The 21,169-nt window shown below is 41.4% G+C and overlaps 1 protein-coding gene across 1 annotated transcript in view; it reads left to right on the forward strand.

Annotated features, from left to right (window-relative positions):
* Positions 1–21,169, forward strand: part of ppk29 (pickpocket 29) — a 68,610-nt gene that overhangs the window by 40,169 nt on the left and 7,272 nt on the right. The window contains exons 4-6 of the mRNA XM_065236189.1: positions 18,755–18,888; positions 18,944–19,043; positions 19,099–19,191. Of these exons, the coding sequence (XP_065092261.1) occupies positions 18,755–18,888; positions 18,944–19,043; positions 19,099–19,191 (327 nt within the window). The remainder of the gene's footprint in view (positions 1–18,754; positions 18,889–18,943; positions 19,044–19,098; positions 19,192–21,169) is intronic.

A 21,169-nucleotide genomic window follows, 5' to 3' on the forward strand; every position in this document is an offset into this window, starting at 1 on the left:
GTTCGATAATTCCTGCGGCTATCATGCGGTCGAGTTCTTCTGCGACTTTTTCCCGGACCTTTGGGGACATTGTATACGGATATTGACGTATGGGGGGGCGTGATTTCCAATCCTCATGTATTTCGATTGTATGCTTGGTCAGGTGAGTGATTGATACGCGATTTGGTACGGCTACCTTAAACCGTTTTTTCACCTCGTCTAATCTTCGACTTTCTTCGGGGGTCAGCACCAAGCTGGGTTTAGCTCCTACCGTAACTTCTCCTTGAGTGAGCGCGCATTCTTCGATCTTTGGATAGATATTGAAACGAGACCAAAAGGTCATACCCAAAAGACAATCCACTAGTAGACCTTCTACCACTAAGGTTGGGACGATTTTAACTTTCCCATCAAAGGTGAAAGGAATATAAATTTGCCCAACAATATTGAGTAGCCCTCCATCGGCTGATCTTAACTCCAATTTTTCACTGGGATTTTTCAACTTTATTCCCCTTAGTTGAAGGAAAAGATTATGACTAATAATGGTACGGTTGCTTCCTGAATCCAGCAAACCTTTGATTCGAATGCTATTAATATTCACCCACGCGTAAGGGCGGTTATCGCTAAAGTCCGGGAGGGTTATCTGTAGGAGTTGGGAAGGGGCTTCGGTTTGATAATCTTCAATCCCCGGTTCCCAAAATTCCGAACTATGTAGTATAAGCGGAGAGTTTACGCAGACTTCTCGGACGATCGGCGATTTTCGATCGTCTGTAATCCGTTTTTTCGACAATACGGACAGTGCTGAGAATCGAATCCCTTGAAACCACACACGAAACAAATAAGCCCCTTTAGTGAACGGCATCGGTCGATCTGATGATCGGGCTGTCGACAGTTCAAACATACATCAGCCGAAGGTGGTTTAAACCCCGCAACTAGATAGTCAAGTGTACGTTGTGGCTTAGATGGACCTTCTTGGGGGTCTGCGGGTTTTGTGTTTTTTAGATCAGTTTGAGGTTTCCGGTACTCGTTACCTTTATTAAAGTTCGGCTTTTCCGGCTGGGAAGGATTTGGTTTCTGTTTCTGGGATTTCCAAGACTCAGCTTGACCCGTGTTCCGCGGCTGTTGGCGATTATTCAGGGGGCTTTGATTGGGGGGTTCTTTTGAGTGACAACGTTGACGGTTTTCTCGGTACCAAACACCTTTTGGTACATAGAAAAGTTAGAAGCATCGATAAGGTGACCTGCCTCGATCAATTGAGGGAGATCCTGAACTGGCTTCCATAACAAAGCTTTTTTATAATCTGTCCTCAGATTACGACGAACGATATCGAGCTTCTCTCGATCATCCATTTGAAAAATCATGGAGCGAAACATTTTGTCCATGTCAAAATAATACTCTTGAAACGTTTCGTTTCGCTGCTGGCGTCGCTGGTAAATACGAGAGCGCACCAACGTATCGAGTTCAGGATGTACAAAAGTTTTTCGGAGCTCGTAAACCAAGTGTTGCCAGTTCACCAACCGACCGCTAGAGCGCATAGACATGTACCAATTAGCTGCCGGTCCCGTGAAGAGATGGAAGGCCGAGTCGAAAAGCTCCCCTTCCGACACTTTTTCGGAAAGCGAGAGCTGATCCACTAAACCTAGAAATTCGTTTAATTTCATTCCCTGATCTGTGCCCGAGTACTTTTCAATACTCCATTGTGACACGGGAATGGTTCTGCGCGAAGGCGGAGCTGCTTGAAAAACTGGAAAATTGTACCCAGCAAACGGAACCGAGTAGCCCGTAGAGCTCGGCGGAACAGAGCTACTCACCGGTGGCAACCAAGGACCTGGGTTAGGATTCGAAATTGGAGGAACAACCGGTCACTTACCTGCTGTGCCGAAATGAAATAACTAGCGGACAATAAACCCTCATCTGCCGAACATGCTGGCTCTTTCGATCAAAAAGATAAGTAATTGGAAAGTGTTTTTTAGTTTGAATTACATATATTAAAGCCTATTTCTTGCTGCACTGTAGCGCTGGGGCCCCGTTGACGGTGGGAATTGGAAGGAGGGATGACACGTACCTTTCTGCTTCGTGGTGGTTTCGTCGAAATTACCTAATGGTGCTGCCGATCTCGAGGGGTGAACGAACGACGGCAACGTCAGTGGAGATGTGTGCCGTATCCTAGTGGACTCTGCCACGTGGGTTCCACGTACAGTGGAGTCGGTCGAATCAGCTTTGCGGATCGTTAGCGGTAGATCGCAAGCTGAGGTGCTCGGGATGAAATTCACCTGCTGGCACGCTGGGAAACAGCGTAGCGTGCAACAGAATGGTGAAGTGAATCAAACGGTAATTTACTCGACTTTGTACCGTGTAGCGTGGTACAAAACGGACCTCACAATCGCGAACTTTTCTGTGTTCGGGCTTAATCACCTGATTACTCCTTAGGGTAATCTTATCACCAACTCACTATGTTGCTCCTCGGAGCTTCACTACACCGTATCGACCTAACCTTTTAATGCGAGGGTTTTAATTAACTTCTGGTTTGTTTCCTAGTCCCGACTTGAGTGACGATCGCTCCCTCGGTAATCTGCTATCCAAGCCCTCCATCTTCCATCCTTTTCCTTTTCTCCCATCATCCTTTCCTTTTTCCTCCCGGATCCAGTGTTGATGTGGCGGTACCAATTGCCCATTTACAGCGTTTACTCCAACAAAGGCTTTTATACCACTTGCTTTCAGGCGGTGGCTCGATAGTAAAACTATTTTTAAATTCAAGTTAACAATGCTAGATTTTTGTATTATAATTAATAAACTACTCGCAGTTTTCAATGAGAGCCAGCAAAAGTTATTTACTAGGAAATAATGTTAATAAAATCTAGAAATTCAGTCAGATGAACATCTATTGTTCCGATTTCAAGTGGATCGGTAACACTTCCATGCTGGACAATGACACGCTAGTTTGCTTGCTGCTTGCCCAGCAAATAGTTGCACTGCCGAGTTGGAACACATAACCCGTATTGGATTTACGGTCTGCGGTGTCACTACTCCAGTCAGCGTCACTGTATCCAACTAGCTTGAAGGGTTCATCGATGTTGCATGACAGCTTGAGCTTATAGTCGATCGTTTTCACGAGGTATCGGACCACCCTCTTTAACTCCAACCAATCCACTTCAGTCGGTTCGCTTATTCTTCGACTAAGAATCGACACGCTGGCCGACACATCTGGGCGAGTGTTGACGGCCACGTAAAGCAACGCTCCAATCAAGTAATGGTAGTGTTTATTGTCGGGTAATGCTTTGCTTCCTTCACGGCTTCGGTAATACCCCACATCTAACGGAATTTTTGATCCTTTCGCACGATCCAACCCAAAACGACAGGCACTTTTCGAAATATAACTTTGCTGGTTCAGCGCAAAGAACCCTTCATCATCTCGGCTCACACGAATTCCCAGAAAGTAGCTGATCTCTCCAAGCGACGACAATTTCACTTTCTTCTTCAGGTCACGCTCGACATGATCGATCTCCTCCTCAATTTCACTCGCAACGATTATATCATCGACGTAGATCAACAGGTAAATCAGCTTTCCGGAAACACATTTAGTGAACAGGCAAGGATCAGCCCGTGATTGCTTAAATCCGATTTCTCCAAGATTTTTTTTTTTTTTTTCCTTTGGTTTGTTTTTTCCGTCGATCTTGTTTTCCGTGCTGAGCACCAATGCTACCGACGTGCCAGGAAGGCAGCTCCCACACCTGGACCCTACCTATCGACCCATCAACTCATGAACCGGGGACCAACGGCTTTACTTCCCATCCGAAGGAAGGCGTGATCAGAGATGTTATGCCTCAGAACATCCCGGCGGCGCTGACTGGTATTGAACCCAGGCCTGCTGGGGTGAGAGGTAATCACGCTTACCACTACACCACCGGCGCCGTTGATTTCACCAAGAATGGCACAAATTGTTTCGTTCCACACCTTTGCACCTTGCTTCAATCCGTACAAGCTCCTTTGGAGTCGGCAAACCAGCTTTTCTTCACCACTGCGCACGAATCCTTTGGGTTGCTGCATGTACAGCTCCTCCTTCAGTTGGCCATGAAAATATGCACTTTTGACGTCAAGATGGCGAACTTTCATCTGTTTCTTGCCAGCAACTGTCAACAGGGTTTTCAGTGTGGTTTGAGTGGCGACTGGAGCAAATACGGCATCGTAGTCAACACCAAATTGCTAAGAGGAACCCTGTGCGACTAGTCGGGCTTTGAACTTGCTGATGTTCCCAGTGCTATCTTCCTTCTTCTTGAACACCCATTTCCTGCATATAGCCATACGCCCGGCCGGTAATTCAACTAGAGTCCAGAGTTGGGGAAAAACTGGTTGCGTACCGGTGCGGTTCACCAAAGCACAACACGTGTTGTCGACTGCTACACACCGTGTTTGGTTTCGATGCTGGTTGTGTTTACATCGAAGCTTGTAAACCAACGCGTATTTCGTTTACACGACACCCCGGTTTCTGTTTGGTTTTCGTTTACCGGTAAACGAGTTTGGTATGTAAAAAATGAAAAACACAAAACCGAACCAAGGTTGTGTAGCGGTTGTGTTTTCGGGTTGCTATTTTACGGACTGCAAGTGGTGCCAGATTTTTTTTTACATTTTATATAATTATTTTAAAATTATCTCAAAACATCTTACCCATACCAACAATTTATGACCCCACAATTTCAAAATCTAAGATGGCGACTTTCGGTTAGAGAAAAACTGGAAAATACTGTGAAATCCCCACAATATGGGTATTTTTGGAATCGAGATTACGTTTAGGAACCAGAAATCAATGTCTGACACCATTTTTAAATCCAAGATGGCGACTTCCGGTTAGAGAAAAACAGAGAAATACTGTAAATACCCCACAATATGGGTATTTTTAGAATTGGGATGACGGGTAGGGACCAGAAATCAATGAGTGACGCCATTTTGAAATCCCAGATGGCGACTTCCGATTAGAGAAAAACAGGGAAATACCAACCGGTGAACACTCGTGTTTATTTCAGTTACCGTGGGGACGTAATTTGTGATTAGCCCCGGTCCCTTTAAAAGCGTATAATTATTTATGTACGGTCCTTATATTTGAAATGACGTTACACATTCATCTAGTGATGGCTGATTTTCATGCGAATAATCGATTAATCGATTAACGAACCGAAAAGTAAAATATTTGTAATCGGTTATATCATGTCGATATAAGCATTAATATCTCCAGAGGATCGTTTCAAACATCTGCAGCACTCTCATTGGTGGAAAAATGGCAGCACAGCGAACAAAAAATAATCGATTAGTTGTTAATCGAGTAATTAAAAAATGGGACATCTCTGATTTTGGTGTGATTGTTTTGATAAAAATGAGCGAAAAATTTCATCTCTACCGAGGGCGCAGCAAAACCACAAAATTACCTTGAATACGGGGGATATTCATTGGATGAAAGGGACCGTGTAAGAGGACACTAAAATAGAAAGGTTTTCTTCCGACAGTTTCATCTTAGTATTCATCTTTGGAAATACTGTCAATACCCCACAATATGGGTATTTTTGGAATGGGGATGACGGGTAGGGACCGGAATTCGATGTCTGATGCCATTTTGAAATCCAAGATGGCGACTTCCGGTTAGAGAAAAACAGGGAAATTCTGTCAATCCTCCACAATATGGGTATTTTTGGAATCGCGATGACGGGTAGGGACCGGAAATCGATGTCTGACGCCATTTTGAAATCCAAGATTGTTGCTTCCGGTTAGAGAAAACTGGGAAAAATTGTCAAATACCCCACAATATAGATATTTTTAGAATTGGTATGATGTGTAGGGACCGAAAATCAATCTTTGATGCCGTTTTGAAATCCAAGATCGTGACTTCCGGTTAGAGAAAAACAGGGAAATACTGGCAATACCCCACAATATGGGTATTTTTGGAATTGTGATGACGTGTAGGGACAAGAAATCAATGAGTTACGCCATTTTGAAATCCAAGATGGCTACTTCCGGTTAGAGAAAAACAGGGGAATACTGTCAATACCCCACAATATGGGTATTTTTGGAATCGGGATGACATGTGGGGATCGGTAATCGATGTCTGACGCCATTTTGAAATCCAAGTTGGTGGCTTCCGGTTAGAGAAAAACTCGAAAAAACTGTGAAATCCCCACAATATGGGTATTTTTGGAATCGGGATTACGTGTAGGAACCGGAAATCAATGAGTGACGCCATTTTTAAATCCAAGATGGCGACTTCCGGTTAGAGAAAAATAGAGAAATACTGTAAATACTCCACAATCTGGGTATTTTTAGAATTGGGATGACGGGTAGGGACCGGAATTCGATGTCTGATGCCATTTTGAAATCCAAGATGGTTGCTTCCCGTTAGAGAAAACTTAGAAAAATTGTGAAATACCCCACAATATGGATATTTTTAGAATTGGTATGACGTGTAGGGACCGGAAATCAATGTTTGATGCCGTTTTGAAATCCAAGATGGTGACTTCCTGTTAGAGAAAAACAGGGAAATACTGTCAATACCCCACTTTTTTTTTATTTGTGGAATTGTGATGACGTGTAGGGACTAGAAATCAATGAGTGACGCCATTTTGAAATCCAAGATGGCGACTTCCGGTTAGAGAAAAACAGGGGAATACTGTCAATACCCCACAATATGGGTATTTTTAGAAGTGGGATGACGGGTATTGACCAGAAATCAATGTCTGACGCCATTTTGAAATCCAGGATGGCGACTTCCGATTAGAGAAAAATACCCATTTACAATACATTTCTTCACAAATCTAGTCTTAATTTCATCAATTCTTGGATCAATTTTGAGAATTTTCGCTTCTAGGTGGAGGTCTGAAATTCTAGTTTCGATTCGACGATCAAGGATCATCCTCAAGGTTCTGTTATGAGCTATTTGGATTTTGTTCCTGTGAGTTTGAGCACATGATTCCCACACCGGAGCTGGGTTAAAGATCGCAGGTGCTATGATTTGTTTGTAGACGGCCAGTTTGTTCACCCTTCACGCAGAAAAATGTATCGTTGGAACAATAATAGTTGAGGTAAATTTAAACGTAAACTCAGTTTGTTCTGGCCACAAAAATAAACAAGGTTTATTTCAAACGTATTCCATGTTGGAAGTCATGTGATATTAATGTTTAAAATAAAAATAATGTTACGTTTATTTTAAAAATATTCGTGTTGAAAATAAACGTGAATATTTTTGTTTGGTTTGACAGCTATGCGAACAAAAATAAATATTTTTATTTTAAACACGCTTCTTATGTTTGAAAGAAACATACTTAATTTTAAATTATATTAGCATTTGAATGTTTGTAGGATAAAGCAAAAAAATGGATTGCAAAGAGATGAAAAAAAAAACAATCTGCAGACAGGGCATCTAAACTCCTGCTCTTTTACGGGTGTGATTAAAGGTGGGCTGTGGATGTTAAGATCCTGGTCCGAGATGCGGAGACCCGTCGGGGTGAGTGTCCGGAGGTTCCAATTCAGTAAAATCAGTGAAACTTTGTGGTATTAGCGTCGTTTTGTTGTTTCTGACACTGATCCTCATACCGGCCTCTTTCTAAGTTTGGTGTTCGGGGATGATCTGTTTTTCCTTCGACGTCGGGAGGGGGTGAGGATGATATGGGGATCGGCATCAGAAACGACGGATTGATGTTAATATTGTGAGGTTCCACCGGTTTTGTCGAGCTTGGAACACTTGCTTGCGTGGGTTTCCAGACCCTCTACTTCGGTTTCGCCGCTTGCAGGCCGTTTTCGGTTAAGTTTGTCGAATGTAAACAAGAAGGAAAAAAAGGACACGCTAAAAATTGATTACCCAGATTATGTATTGTTGAAATAAACATGCTTTGGAATTTGATTTAATGATACATATTTTTGTTGAAAACATGTTTTTAATTTACTTTGAACAATTCATATTTTTATTTAAAAACATACATATTTTTAACTTAAATGAACAAAATTTGGTTCCGTGTTGAGAGGTGATATCTACGGCAAATCAGCGGATACAGACTCCTAACCCAGGGAGAACACTTGCCTACGTTTTTTTCTACATGGGACCAGAAAAGGAGCTTTTCATCAAACAAAATCCCGAGATAGGTTACTTCGGCGGACCACTCAACCCTTGTGCTATCCATAATTACAGTACAAGAGGGAGCCGATTTTAGTTTGGGCGATTGCCGATGGAGGAACACAATTGTTTGAGTTTTAGTGGCATTGATTTTGATTTTCCACGTGGTAGCATAATCAGCAAAAGTGTCTCCGTCTCCGAGGGGAGGAATGTCGGAAGTGTAGATGATGTATAGAAAACGACCCAGAAGACTTCCTTCGATTTACGGTCGCTACACGTCATCCCGATTTCAAAAATACCAATATTGTGGGGTATTTGACAGTATTTCCCAGTTTTTCTCCAACCGGAAGCCGCCATCTTGGATTTCAAAATGGCGTCAGACATCGCTTTCCAAACCCTACCTGTCATCCCTATTCCAAAAATACTCATATTGTGGGGGTTTTACCGTATTTCCCAGCTGTTCTCTTACCGAAAGCCGCCATTTTGGATTTAAAAATGGCATCAGACACATCGATTTTCGGTCCCTACGCGTCATCCCGATTTCAAAAATACTCATATTGTGGGGTATTTGACATTATTTCCCAGTTTTTCTCCAACCGGAAGCCGCCATCTTGGATTTCAAAATGGCGTCAGACATCGCTTTTCAAACCCTACCCGTCATCCCTATTCCAAAAATACTCTTATTGTGGGGGTTTTACCGTATTTCCCAGCTGTTCTCTTACCGAAAGCCGCCATTTTGGATTTAAAAATGGCGTCGACATCGATTTCCGGTCCTTACGCGTCATCCCGATTTCAAAAATACCCATATTGTGGGGTATTTGACAGTATTTCCCAGTTTTTCTCCAACCGGAAGCCGCCATCTTGGATTTCAAAATGGCGTCAGACATCGCTTTACAAACCCTACCCGTCATCCCTATTCCAAAAATACTCATATTGTGTGGGTTTTACCGTATTTCCCAGTTGTTTTCTACCGAAAGCCGCCATTTTGGATTTAAAAATGGCGTCAGAAATCGATTTCCGGTCCCTACGCGTCATCCCGATTCCAAAAATATCCATATTGTGGGGTATTTGACCATATTTCCCAGTTTTTCTCTAACCGGAAGCTGCCATCTTTGATTTCAAAATGGCGTCAGACATCAATTTCCGGTTCCTACATGTCACGACGATTCCAAAAATACCCATATTGTGGGATATTTGACAGTTTGGCACTTTGAATTTTGATCATCTAAGTTTTCATTCACTTGCACATTCGGCAGCACTGCACCTCCATTTACAGCTTCTTCGCCCAACCGTTTAACCATGTTCAGCAAAAACCAGGTTTGGTTTGCAAAAACTGAGCCGAATCCATGGTTGATATTCCATACACCCGACCCCAAACTCGTTTACACGTGTGAACGGTGCTGATGGATTCGGTTGTGTTTTCGAAACCGAGGCCCGGTTTTGGTTTCAGTTTCGTTTACCGTGTAAACGAAATGAAAACTTTACACGGTGTGCACCATTCGTTCACACGTGTTGCGATTTTGAGGACTGTACCAGTACATGTGTGTACAGGTTGGTTTTCTTGTCCACCATTGCTAGAGTCCACGTTTCATTTTGCGCCAGGGAATCATGCTCTTCTTGCATGGCTGCTTGCCACAAATCGCTTTCCGAACCTTTAACCGCTTCTTCATAGGACGACGGGTCTCCTTCGACGACCATCGCCACATCGACGATGTAATCCTTGAGCCGCTGCGGACGTACACCTCTGGTTGACCGCTTTTCACGACGCTGCATCCTATCACTAGCTTCATCCACTAATTCTTCATCCTCCCAGCCATAGAACTCGTCTTCAAATTCATCGCGATGTTCCACCTCAGCAGACTCTCGTTGCTCCTCGTGTTCGCTAGGTTGTTGCTGAGGTAGCTCCTCGTGCCCAGTTGACTTCTCCTGAGATGAACTTCCGTTGATTGCTACATCCGTCCATCCAAATTTCCCATAGCTCACCGTTGATTCGCTTTCCTCCGGTTCTAATCCTCGGGAACCATTTCGCTGCTCGATGAATTGAGCATCACGGCTTATTGTGATTCTATCTGTCTCAGGATCCAAGAACCGATATGTTTTTCGGTCTTCGCAATAGCCAACGAAAATTAGCTGTCGTGCCTTGGAGTCAAATTTGGTCCTTTTGACGTCTGGGATGTGGACGTACGCAAGACTACCGAATATGCAGAAATGGCTTAGCACAGGTAGTTTCCTAAACCATCTCTCGTACGGTGTGCTGTTGACGGCATGCGAAGGGAGCCGATTCTGTATGTAAGCGGCGGTCATTATCGCTTCACCCCAATACTTTTTCGGAAGATTAGCGTCGAGTAGCATGCACGTTGCCATCTCCTGCAGCGTGCGGTTCTTGCGCTCCGCAACGCCATTCTGCTGCGGGGAATTTGCTGCGGTATACTGTGCCTGTATGCCCTCTTTCTCGTAGAACGTTCGAAGCTCGTTGTTCACGTATTCGCCTCCTCCATCTGATCTGATGACGCAATGAATCCGCCCGAACCGAGTTTTGACGTGGGCTACATACCGCTTAATGCAACTAGCCACATCCGACTTCTGTTGTAACAGGCAAACCACGGTGTGACGGCTGAAGTCATCGATCAACGTCATCAGGTACCGACATCCTCCTGGAGTGACATTCGACATTGGTCCACAGACATCAGTATGAACCAGGTCAAGGATTCGGCTTGCTCTACTATTAGAAATATTGGAGAATGGGCAACGAGGAAGCTTACCTTCTAAACAGTGTTCGCAAACCTGTTTCAATCCACAGTCCTGCAACTTGAATCCTTCTCCATAGCCGCCCGTTTTCAGGCAATCAAGTACCGCCGGATCCCTGTGACCGAACCGCCTATGCCAAATATGTTGGCAGTTCTTCTGATGACGGACCTCCTTACTCAGCTTCGCGAACTCCACTGTCTTCACCACAAATAAGCTGCCATAAATTTCGCCGAACGCCAACTTCGCACCAGTTTCACTAACTATTGAACAGCTAGATCCCACGAAATTCACCGAAAATCCCTTTTGGGTCAGTTTTCGCACGGATATCAATCCACTTTCCAAAACTGGTATGTAAAGTACTTCCGTGAGCTTCACTTCCACAACGTTTCCATCTCCATCTACACATTTCACTAGACCCATTCCATGGGACTTTGACACTGAACCGTCTACTAACACCACTTCAATACACTTGCTTTCGTCCAGTTCCGTAAAGAAAGCACGATTGTTTGTCATATGACACGAACATCCGCTATTAATGTACAACAGTTCTTCCGACGGCCGCTACCGATCGTAAAACATATCGGATTGTTCTTTTCAGCAGCCTGTTTTGCCTCACGTCATCTTTCTTCACTTTCACCTTGTCTGCCTTTCCTCTTCTAGATTCGTATTAATTTTTCTTCTACTGCAAAGCACGACAATCTCTTCGGAAGTGGCCAGGTTTCTGGCAGTAAAAACATACTTTTTGCTTCTGCTGCCCCTTCGATTGAAGTTTCATTACCTTTTCACTAGAATCCGCAAAGCGTTCCGACCACCGTTGGTATTCATCCAGTACCTTTTGCTTCACGAGTGTCATTGTCAAATCCTTCTCAGGTCGGCTTTCAAGTGCCGTCACTAGACCACTATACGACTCCGGCAAGCTTCTAAGCAACATAGCAATTTTCAACGAATCTTCTAGTGCTTGACCCGCACACGCTAGGCGGTCAAACAACTCTTCAAGGTCAAACAAATGCTTTTCAGCATCTGCACCTTCCGCCAAATTTAAACTACAAATTTTCTTTAACAAAGACACACGCGAGGTCATGGTTGTTTTCTCGTGGTAACTTTTCTACTGATTCCACACTTCCTTGGCACTTTTCGCGTCTTTCACCAAATTTAATTGGTTGTCCTCCACATACAAAACGATCGTGGCATGGCACTTTTGATCACTTTTCGTCCACGCTTCCGTAACTGGATTCGTCGGTGTACCGATAATCACATTCCACAGTTCTTCTCTTTTCAGCAACATTTCGATTCGGGTCTTCCATACCGAGTAATTTTGGTTGTTCAAACGGGGAAACATATATTTCTCAGTCATATTTCTCAGCTCTTCTCGTTGCTATTCGAAACCGATCACAACGCGAAACGATATCACTTTCAACAAAACAAAACAACAACGCTGCCGTCTACCGAACCGTTCAACACACCCGGTTTTGGTTTTTGTTTTGATTCCGCACCGAATAGATACGTCTCACAACAACACACAAACTTCTTGAGCAAGCCTCCGATGTGCTCCGTACAAGAGAAGTATTTTTCGAGCAGTTATGCTCCCGGTGAGTGATCTACACAACACTCATACACACCAGAGATCAGTAGCATAGAATGACACTGAGCTACGATACGATGCGACACTACTACGCAAACAACCGCTCAAGCTCACTCCATCGCAACGGGTAATAAACTGCCAAATGACGCAACCCATGGGGAACAATGTCCGTGTCCGCGTATCGAAATCACTTTACCACTTTTCTGGGCCCATAACCTGTTGGATAATAACTAACCACAGCGGACAGGTTATGCAGCGGAGAACTACCAACGGAAGAACCAAGGAATCGACCGGAAAGACTTTTTCGGTAACCGCTTAATAAATGGTTAAAAGCGAACGATACGTTTTCTAACTTTATGATATATTCGGGGCACTCGGGGATATGTAGTGAAACACACGCGGTATGGTTTACTCTTTATTCTTACCTATTATTATTTACAATTCGTTCTACTCGAAGGCGATCAAGGAAAAGATTGTTGGATTGTTCTCTTTTTATAGTATTTGGAATAGGGTTGCCTGATAAGACCTCAACTAGACAAACCGGAAATACAATGGTTGTTTCGTTAACAATCGTTAATGTTATCTAGATATATTACAACTTTCCCCTTTTTTTGACTTTGAACTACTTTTATCCGTAATCTTCAAATCTAAATCTATCCGGCAATCTTCTTGGTCTATCTGATCTTCTGAGGAAAATTGAATAATTCATGGATCCGCTTCTTTTCCTTTGCATATCAATTTGAAATTTACTTGGTGGTGAGAGATTCGCTTCGTCTAAACTTAGTTGTTACATTTTCTGTCATTTTCACTGGCACTTTTAGATTCCTGTCAGCATTGGAACCAGGATATCTAATTTGATTTATATGTACATTTTTTATGCTTCCGTTTTCAATCAATTTTATCTTATACAGAAAGCTACCAATACGATCTAAAATTATTGCTGGAATCCATCTCACTATTTCCTTCAAATGGTTTCTGTACATTATCTTTTCACCTTTTTTATAGTCATTCTTAGGATTACAATTTTGATTTTTACGAACATAGTTTCTCAAATCATACACCTATTCTTCGTTTTTGGATTCATCAAACGTTACAATTTTACTATTGTTCACTTCTTCTTTCTTTTTATCATACAAAAGAGTCTTTGGCTTGATATTCGTTAATACAGTTCTTGGTTTATACCGAAAAATTAACTCACTTGGGCATTTCTTCGTAACTGTTGATGGTGTACTGTTGTAGCAAGCGATCTTTGACAAAGGTTTTCTATTGAACTGTTGATCTAATAATCGTTTTTTCAAAAAATTCTTCACCGTTTGAACTCCTCGTTCAGCTGCTCCGTTTGATTGCGAATGATACACTGGTGATTTTGTAGCCTTTTCATTATACGATTCTCAATATCGTATGAATTCCCAGGAATTGAACGGTGGTCCATTATCGGACACAATTTGTCCTGGCAACCCAACAAATTTGAAAAAAAATCCTCCAACTTGTCATTCACTTGTTTCGTATTAGTTCCACTCACTGTGGCTTCAATAAACTTAGTGAATGAATCAATAATCAATAGCACCGTTTTACCTTCCAAATAAAAAAAAGTCAATATGAATTCTTTCCATGGGACTCGTACAACTTGGCCATGTGGAAACAATTGTTTCCTTGGGAACACTACGTCTAAGATCACACACTTCACATTGCTTAAAATAATCCTCAACGTCATTTTGCATTCCTTTCCATCAAAATAAACCTCTTGCTAGCATTTTACCTCTTACAATGCCATCATGATTAGTGTGCAGCATCTTTAGTACAACCCTTTGCAAAATCTTCGAAAGAACCAATCGGTCACCATAAAATAAACAATTATCTTGACAACTTAACGACTTTCGCAAATTATAATAATATTTCAAATGCACCGGAACTTGGTTAGGCCATCCCAGCAAAATGAAATCAAATACTTGTGCAAGAGTTTCATCTCTTGCCGTGAAATCTGCTACATCACACGTTTGTAATTGTAATTCTGGATATTGCTCAAGTCTATTTATGGATAGTTCCTCAACACCTTTATTACCAGACACTGGTAATCTGGACAAGGCATCAGCATTCGCTAAATATCGACTTGGTCTTTACTGAAACTCATAGTCGTACATTGACAATATTACTGCCCACCTTTGCAACCTAGACGCTGAAATCACCGACGTTCCTTTCCGAGGGTGGTAAGTTTCCTTCAACGCCTCACAGTCTGAAACCAGCTTGAAGCGAGGCCCGCCAATGTATTTGTGGAAACGCTTCACCGAAAAAATAATGGCTAAAGCTTCCCGATGGAGCTGTGAGTAATTTTTTTCGGCAGGAGATAAGGTACATGAGGCAAAAAGAACGGGTTTTTTTTTTCTCCGTCTACAATGTGAAATAGAACAGCACCCACACCATAAGGGCTAGCATCTGCCGCGACCACTATCGGTTTTTGAGGATCATAGAGCTGTAACAGATTATTCTTCAAAATAAGCTGTTTGCTTCTTGAAAAGAACTCTTCACAATCTCTATCCCAGACAAAATTTACATTTTTCCGAAGCAATCTGTACATAACTTTTAGTTCTGCTGAGATGTAAGGTATAAATTTCGAATAGTAATTTAACAACCCAAGGTATCATTGCAATTCACTAATATTTTTCGGAGATGGGGCGATTTGTGGATTGGTTTGGTTCTTTGCGAATGGTGTGACCCAAATAATCCACCGATTCCAAGAAAAACTTACTTTTTTCAACGTTTATCTTCACGTTATACCGACTCAAGAGTTCTAGAACGTGATCTAAAATACGTCTACACTCCTCTAATGTTCTTGCTCCAATTAGCACATCGTCTAGATAGCATACGCAACCCTCTACTTTCCCCAAAATCTGATCCATTATGCTTTGGAAGATCGATGGTGCAGTTGCCACACCGAAAGGCAATCGAACATATTGAAAAAGTCCAATGTGTGTATTAATCGTGAGATTTTGCTGAGAATTCTTCGAAACATTCAGCTGAAGATATGCCCCACGAAGGTCAATCACGCAAAAGAATTTACAATTCACCAATTGAGCGAAAATGTCGTCAATTCTCGGTAACGGGTAATATTCAGATCGTAAATAAGGATTAATTGTCACTTTGCAATCAATGCATAACCTCAAACTCCCATTGGATTTGGGTACAACTACTATAGGAGAAGCCCACTTGCTATGTGAGACTCTCTTTAAAATATTTTCCTCACAAAGTCTGTTCAACTCGGCTTCAATGGCAGGGCGTTGTTGAAAAGGAGGCGAATAAGCCACGTGGAAGATAGGACTCACGTTATCTTCCATGATAACCTCCGCTTCGAAATCTCGAATTGGAGTATTGTCGTTACAAATAACATTTGGATATTTCCATCGCATGGAATCAATAAGGGAACATTCAACATGGTTCATACTCACGATGCTTTCCTTGAATTTACTCCTCCATCCGGGCCAGATGATATCCATCCATGTGCGTCCAAGCAGCGGTCTGAAAGCCTTGTTACTTTCGATCACTACTAGCGCTAGCTTTATGCCCGGACCACGTTGGTTTTTAGATACGTTTGCACTAAATCCCCCGATTACCTTGATTCCCTGTCCCGTTACGGTTGAAAATTCATCGTTAATCTTGAACAACGGAATGTTCGCAAAACACTTTTTATACAAGCAATCGTTTATCACCGTTGCACAGGCTCCACTATCTATTTCAAATTCACTTTGCTTTTTCTCAATGGAGTTTCATTTTCCACCGAGTTGAGCTGCATCCGGAGGTTAGCGATTTCTTGCACTAGGTTCAGCATCAACCGTACCTACGGTTTGGTTCCTCCTGGATTCTTGACTATAACTACGGTACTGCTTCGAACTTTTTCTGTAACACACGTTTGCCGTATGGCCCTGCTTACCACACGCGAAGCACTTCCAACTTCTCGCTGGACACTTTCCCTGTTCATGATCGCGCCCACATTTCTCACAGACTTTTCTTCGGCCATTTTGATTTTTCTGACCGCCATTACTACTAGCAAATTTTGACCGACTTTTGCTTCTGCTTCGGTTTGGTTTGCCGTATTGCACCACGTGCGCACTCAACACGTTTTCGCGCACATTATTATCCTTTTCCGCTAATTCCCAGTTCAACGCTTCATCGACCGCTTTGTCGAATGATAAATCTTTCTGCTTTAGCAGGTGAGTACGAAGCCTGCTATCGTACACACCGAACACGAACCTATCACGTAGCGCTTCTTGCAAAAACGTATTGAACCACTTTTCCGCGAGAGCTTTAAGCTCCACTACATATTCTGTAATTGATTGACCCGCTTTTTGATCTGCCTGATTAAAACGGTAGCGCACGGAAATCTTATTCACATCTGGCCTGAAGTGTTTTTTCAGTGCCTTCACTAAATCGACATACGACTTTGTACTAGGATTCACTGGTTGCAAGAGTTTCTTTAGGATGGCATAAGTGTCCATTCCTAAATGCGTCAAAAGAAACGCCACTTTTCTATTTTCCGGGACATCATGTAGAAGAAAGTTTTGAATCATCCTTTCCTCATACACCTCAAAGTCGTCACCCGCGACGTAATTTTCAAACGATCCGAAATTCATCGATACTCTGTTTGTACCAGACGCCACGTCACCTTTACCTTCTCCGGTCATTTTTAACCTCACTAATTACGGTTCAGTCGTATTAGTTAAACGGTTCCGTTACTTTTACACGACACGTGGTCTTCTAATCTCAATACGCTATTGTACGCTGCTGATATTATTCACGACTCACTTGCCCTAACAAACGGTAGCACTGTTCTCAACTCCGTTACTTCCAGTTTAACTCAACACGTGGTCTCTTCAATTAACTACACTTCCAATCCTACATCCTCGTCGCCACAATTGATATATTCGGGGCACTTGGGGATATGTAGTGAAACACACGCGGTATGGTTTACTCTTTATTCTTACCTATTATTATTTACAATTCGTTCTACTCGAAGGCGATCAAGGAATAGAGGACGATACAATGGATTGTTCTCTTTTTATAGTATTTGGAATAGGGTTGGCTGATAAGACCTCAACTAGACAAACCGGAAATACAATGGTTGTTTCGTTAATAATCGTTAATGTTATCTAGATATATTACACTTTATTCACGGACGTTTTACAATGGAATGAAAATATATTGGTTTACTCTCTTGCTCTCGCCCCTCTTGCTGCCGCCCATAGATATGGGGACAGATTTAGTACTTTCTACAGAGCTTACCACCATGGGAGGGAGAGCGAATGAAAGGTTCAGTGCACTGCTGCCATCTTTCCTGCTAGTGTTTAATTCAATCTTCTGTGACTTTTTTAATTGGCCTGGTAAAATGCCTAAAATAGTCGTTTTGATTGATTTATTAAGTTTCTGATATTTATTTATTGATTTTATGCCTCCACTCATCTATGCTTATGAGTCAAACTTCACAATCACTTGCTTTAACAGACCTAAATTCATTGCTAGAGACAATACATCTGGCAACCCTTTTCCAATTATATTTTCACGATTGCTAACAAAGCAGTTAAATTGAAGTGTTTTTCTTGGTGATCAATTTTGTTCACCAAGAGTTTTGTGAAACAGTTGTTTTATGTTTCGTGCATTCGATTGCGTATAATTGTGCTATTTTTTTTAAATATGTAGATGGGAAATTAGTTCTAAAATCCAAATTTCAATTCTAGTATTCTGCAGGACTTTCGTAGCTGACGCAGGCAACTAACCATCACTCGATTTGCTTTTGCTTCTTATTCTTTCTTGAAGTATTGGTAAAATTCGGTGGTAGCGTGCGTTGCCGTACCAAAACAGTCTATGCATCATAAATATCAACTGGTTTGATGAGTAAAATCTACTACCTCTTTTATTCTTTTACTTTTCAATATAACAGCAGATGTGACGTCACACATGCACGTCTATAAGAATGTCGTAGACAAAACCTTCACACTGCCAGACTACGTTATATGACATTTTGTTTACACCTCTGAGCGGGAAAGCCAATAACAGACTACATGCAATCAAATATTATAAATTAAATTTATAATATTTGCTTTTTGCCAAATCTTACGGTATGTACAGAAAGGTAAATCAATATAAAAGGCATGTTCAGTGAAAACATTACATTTTGTAAAAAAAATCCACTAGAAAAATAAGGGCAAACGGCGGGTTGTACTTAGTAGGCCCAAAATAAGATCAAAGGCCTATGCCAAACGACATTATGACAAACGGGTAGCTTTTATGGCTTTTACCACTTTTATGATTTATTAAATAAGGTTTTTAGTAGTTAATAAACTCATAATACTGAACATGTCAATCAGTTCTTTCCACAGTCGTGTTCGGAAATCTTCGTGGACGTAATATTCCTTGGAAAAGTTTATCGTTGTGAAGATATCTTCAAACTTTTTCATACCGAAATGGGGCCTTGCTATGTAGCGAATAGTATTTACTCTTAGTACGTGTATTAAAGCACCTAACAATAATCAGCTAATTTGGATTTACTTTTCCAGCAAAATGGATTATGACAAATTGCCTTTGAAGTATACCATCGAAAATGCAAAAAGAGCATTTGAATTTCGGTACAAAGAAATAGAAGCTATAAATTTTGTGGTAAAAGCTCCATAACATAGGTTTATCGTAAGCATAATTCGTTTTTCCATTTTAGCTCTTTATACATAGTCCTGAAGAACTCCCATACTCTTTGATGCCCCCCTTTAGACTTCGGAAGTATGGAGCTTTCATGCACTACAGTTTAAACGTAATCATTATTTTATGAATAAGTTTGCTTCATGTAGTGATCCATAAGAGGAAGTTTTTTTTATATAATACGTTTATTTTTTCAGGCTCATTTTCCGAAGCTTTGCTGAGCCGATATTCATTTTTTCGATTACAAAATTACTTAAAAGGAATTTAAACGCCCAAAAAAAATTTTTTTTATGCTCGTTTTTATTTTTCTAAAATTTTTGGGTAAAAATATCAAAAATCCTAGAAAATCCGGTCTTTTTAAATTACTGCGAAAAAAAACTCTATCTCATCATGAAAAAAATGGATCCTCAGCAAAACCGAAAGGTCGATGTTTTGTTGTTTTTGAGTCCAACTTTATGCCATGATGACGTACAGAACATGTTTTTGTGCTTAAATTTATTTAGAAAACCGGATAATTTTTTATCAATATTTTTCCAGAGGACAGTATCTTTTCAGCGGTGCCGGTGGTGTAGTGGTAAGCGTGATTACCCCTCGACCCAGCAGGCCTGGTTTCAATCGCAGTCGGTGCCGCCGGGATGTTCTGAGGCATAACATCTCTAATCACGCCGGGAAGTAAAGCCGTTGGTCCCCGGTTCATGAGTTGATGGGTCGATAGGTAGGGTCTAGGTGTGGGAGCTGGCTCCCTGGCGTCGGTGGCATTGGTGCTCAGCACGGATAACAAAATCGATGGAAAACAAATCAAGGAAAAAAGTACCTTTTCATGCGTTTAAAAATTCGACTGTGTAGCATTCTACTATATATTTTTTATAGGGTTTCAGGAAAAATATGTAAGAAGAAATCAAACAGTTTTAACGTGCTAACACGGCTTGTCTACCGAGAAAAAAAAACAGAAATCCATTAAGTTAATTAACAAACGGTTGGTACCATATGACATGACCAATTAAATATTAAAAAGTGGAATTTTCCAACAATATAAAAACATAAGCAATCCGTTAAAAATTACCGACGAAGTAGTAAAAATCTAATTTTGGTTTGGTGCACAAACAGTTAAGCATAGTGTTTTGGTAAAACGCATACAACTTTAATTTCTTGTGATAAGTTTGCATGATTTAAACCATGTAGGGTTAACTACCCCGTTTCCGGCCTATTAAGCACAACCCGCACTTAGTCTTTCTTAATCTAGCGCAGTCTAGCACCAAACGGAATGTTATTATTACTGATGACTTCCAAATTTATTTACCTTTACGTACGTACCGTAAGATTTGATAAAGAGACACCAATCGTTGATATATTGTCAAAAGTCTAACACTAATTCTTGACGCCAAACTCGGCCTACGGATTCTAAACTCGGCCTAACGCATTGAAACGCCATTGAAACGCCATTGAATTAACTTCGGCCTATCGGATGAAGGTAAAAACTCATTCGGTCGGAGCGCTTCTTTTGTTTTTGAGAATAGTGGGTGCAAACCTTTATATCACGCGTTCTAATTGGCTTCGTTCGGTAGCTTATTAACTAAAGCATCGTACCAAACGCATAATTGACTTGTTAACTCTAAAATCATGGATTTATTTGAAGTTTTCTGCTCGATAGGCCCAAAATGGGCGATTAGGCCGAAGTAGTTCTCTACCCTATTTTTTCCATGATTTGTTTTCCGTCATTTTGTTTTTCGTATTGAGTACCAACGCTACCTCATACCAAAATTTGGTATTGACCAGTATGACATAAGAGGTAAAACACCAAAGAATAATACCAAACAATTACATGCAAAATACTTTGTAAATAACAAAAATTGATATTTGAATAGGGGAATTTACGTATTTTCGTCAATCTAAGCAGCGTCTGCACTTCTACTAGCATTTTCTCAGCGTCACGCACATATATGATGTGTCTGTTTGTTTACATTCATCTGCTGCTTGCTTTTCTATCCATTCCAATCGACTGAATTTTTCAAAACGTTTTGAAAGCGTTTTTACAACGCTCCAAACTTCTCAGGTGAGTGTGACTATTGTCGGCAGCCTCTTTTTCTTCG

The sequence above is a fragment of the Ochlerotatus camptorhynchus genome, unplaced genomic scaffold (assembly GCF_037179485.1).
Source record: "Ochlerotatus camptorhynchus isolate MF236.1 unplaced genomic scaffold, CSIRO-AGI_Acam_v1.1 ptg000531l, whole genome shotgun sequence".
NCBI classification, from domain to species: domain Eukaryota; kingdom Metazoa; phylum Arthropoda; class Insecta; order Diptera; family Culicidae; genus Ochlerotatus; species Ochlerotatus camptorhynchus.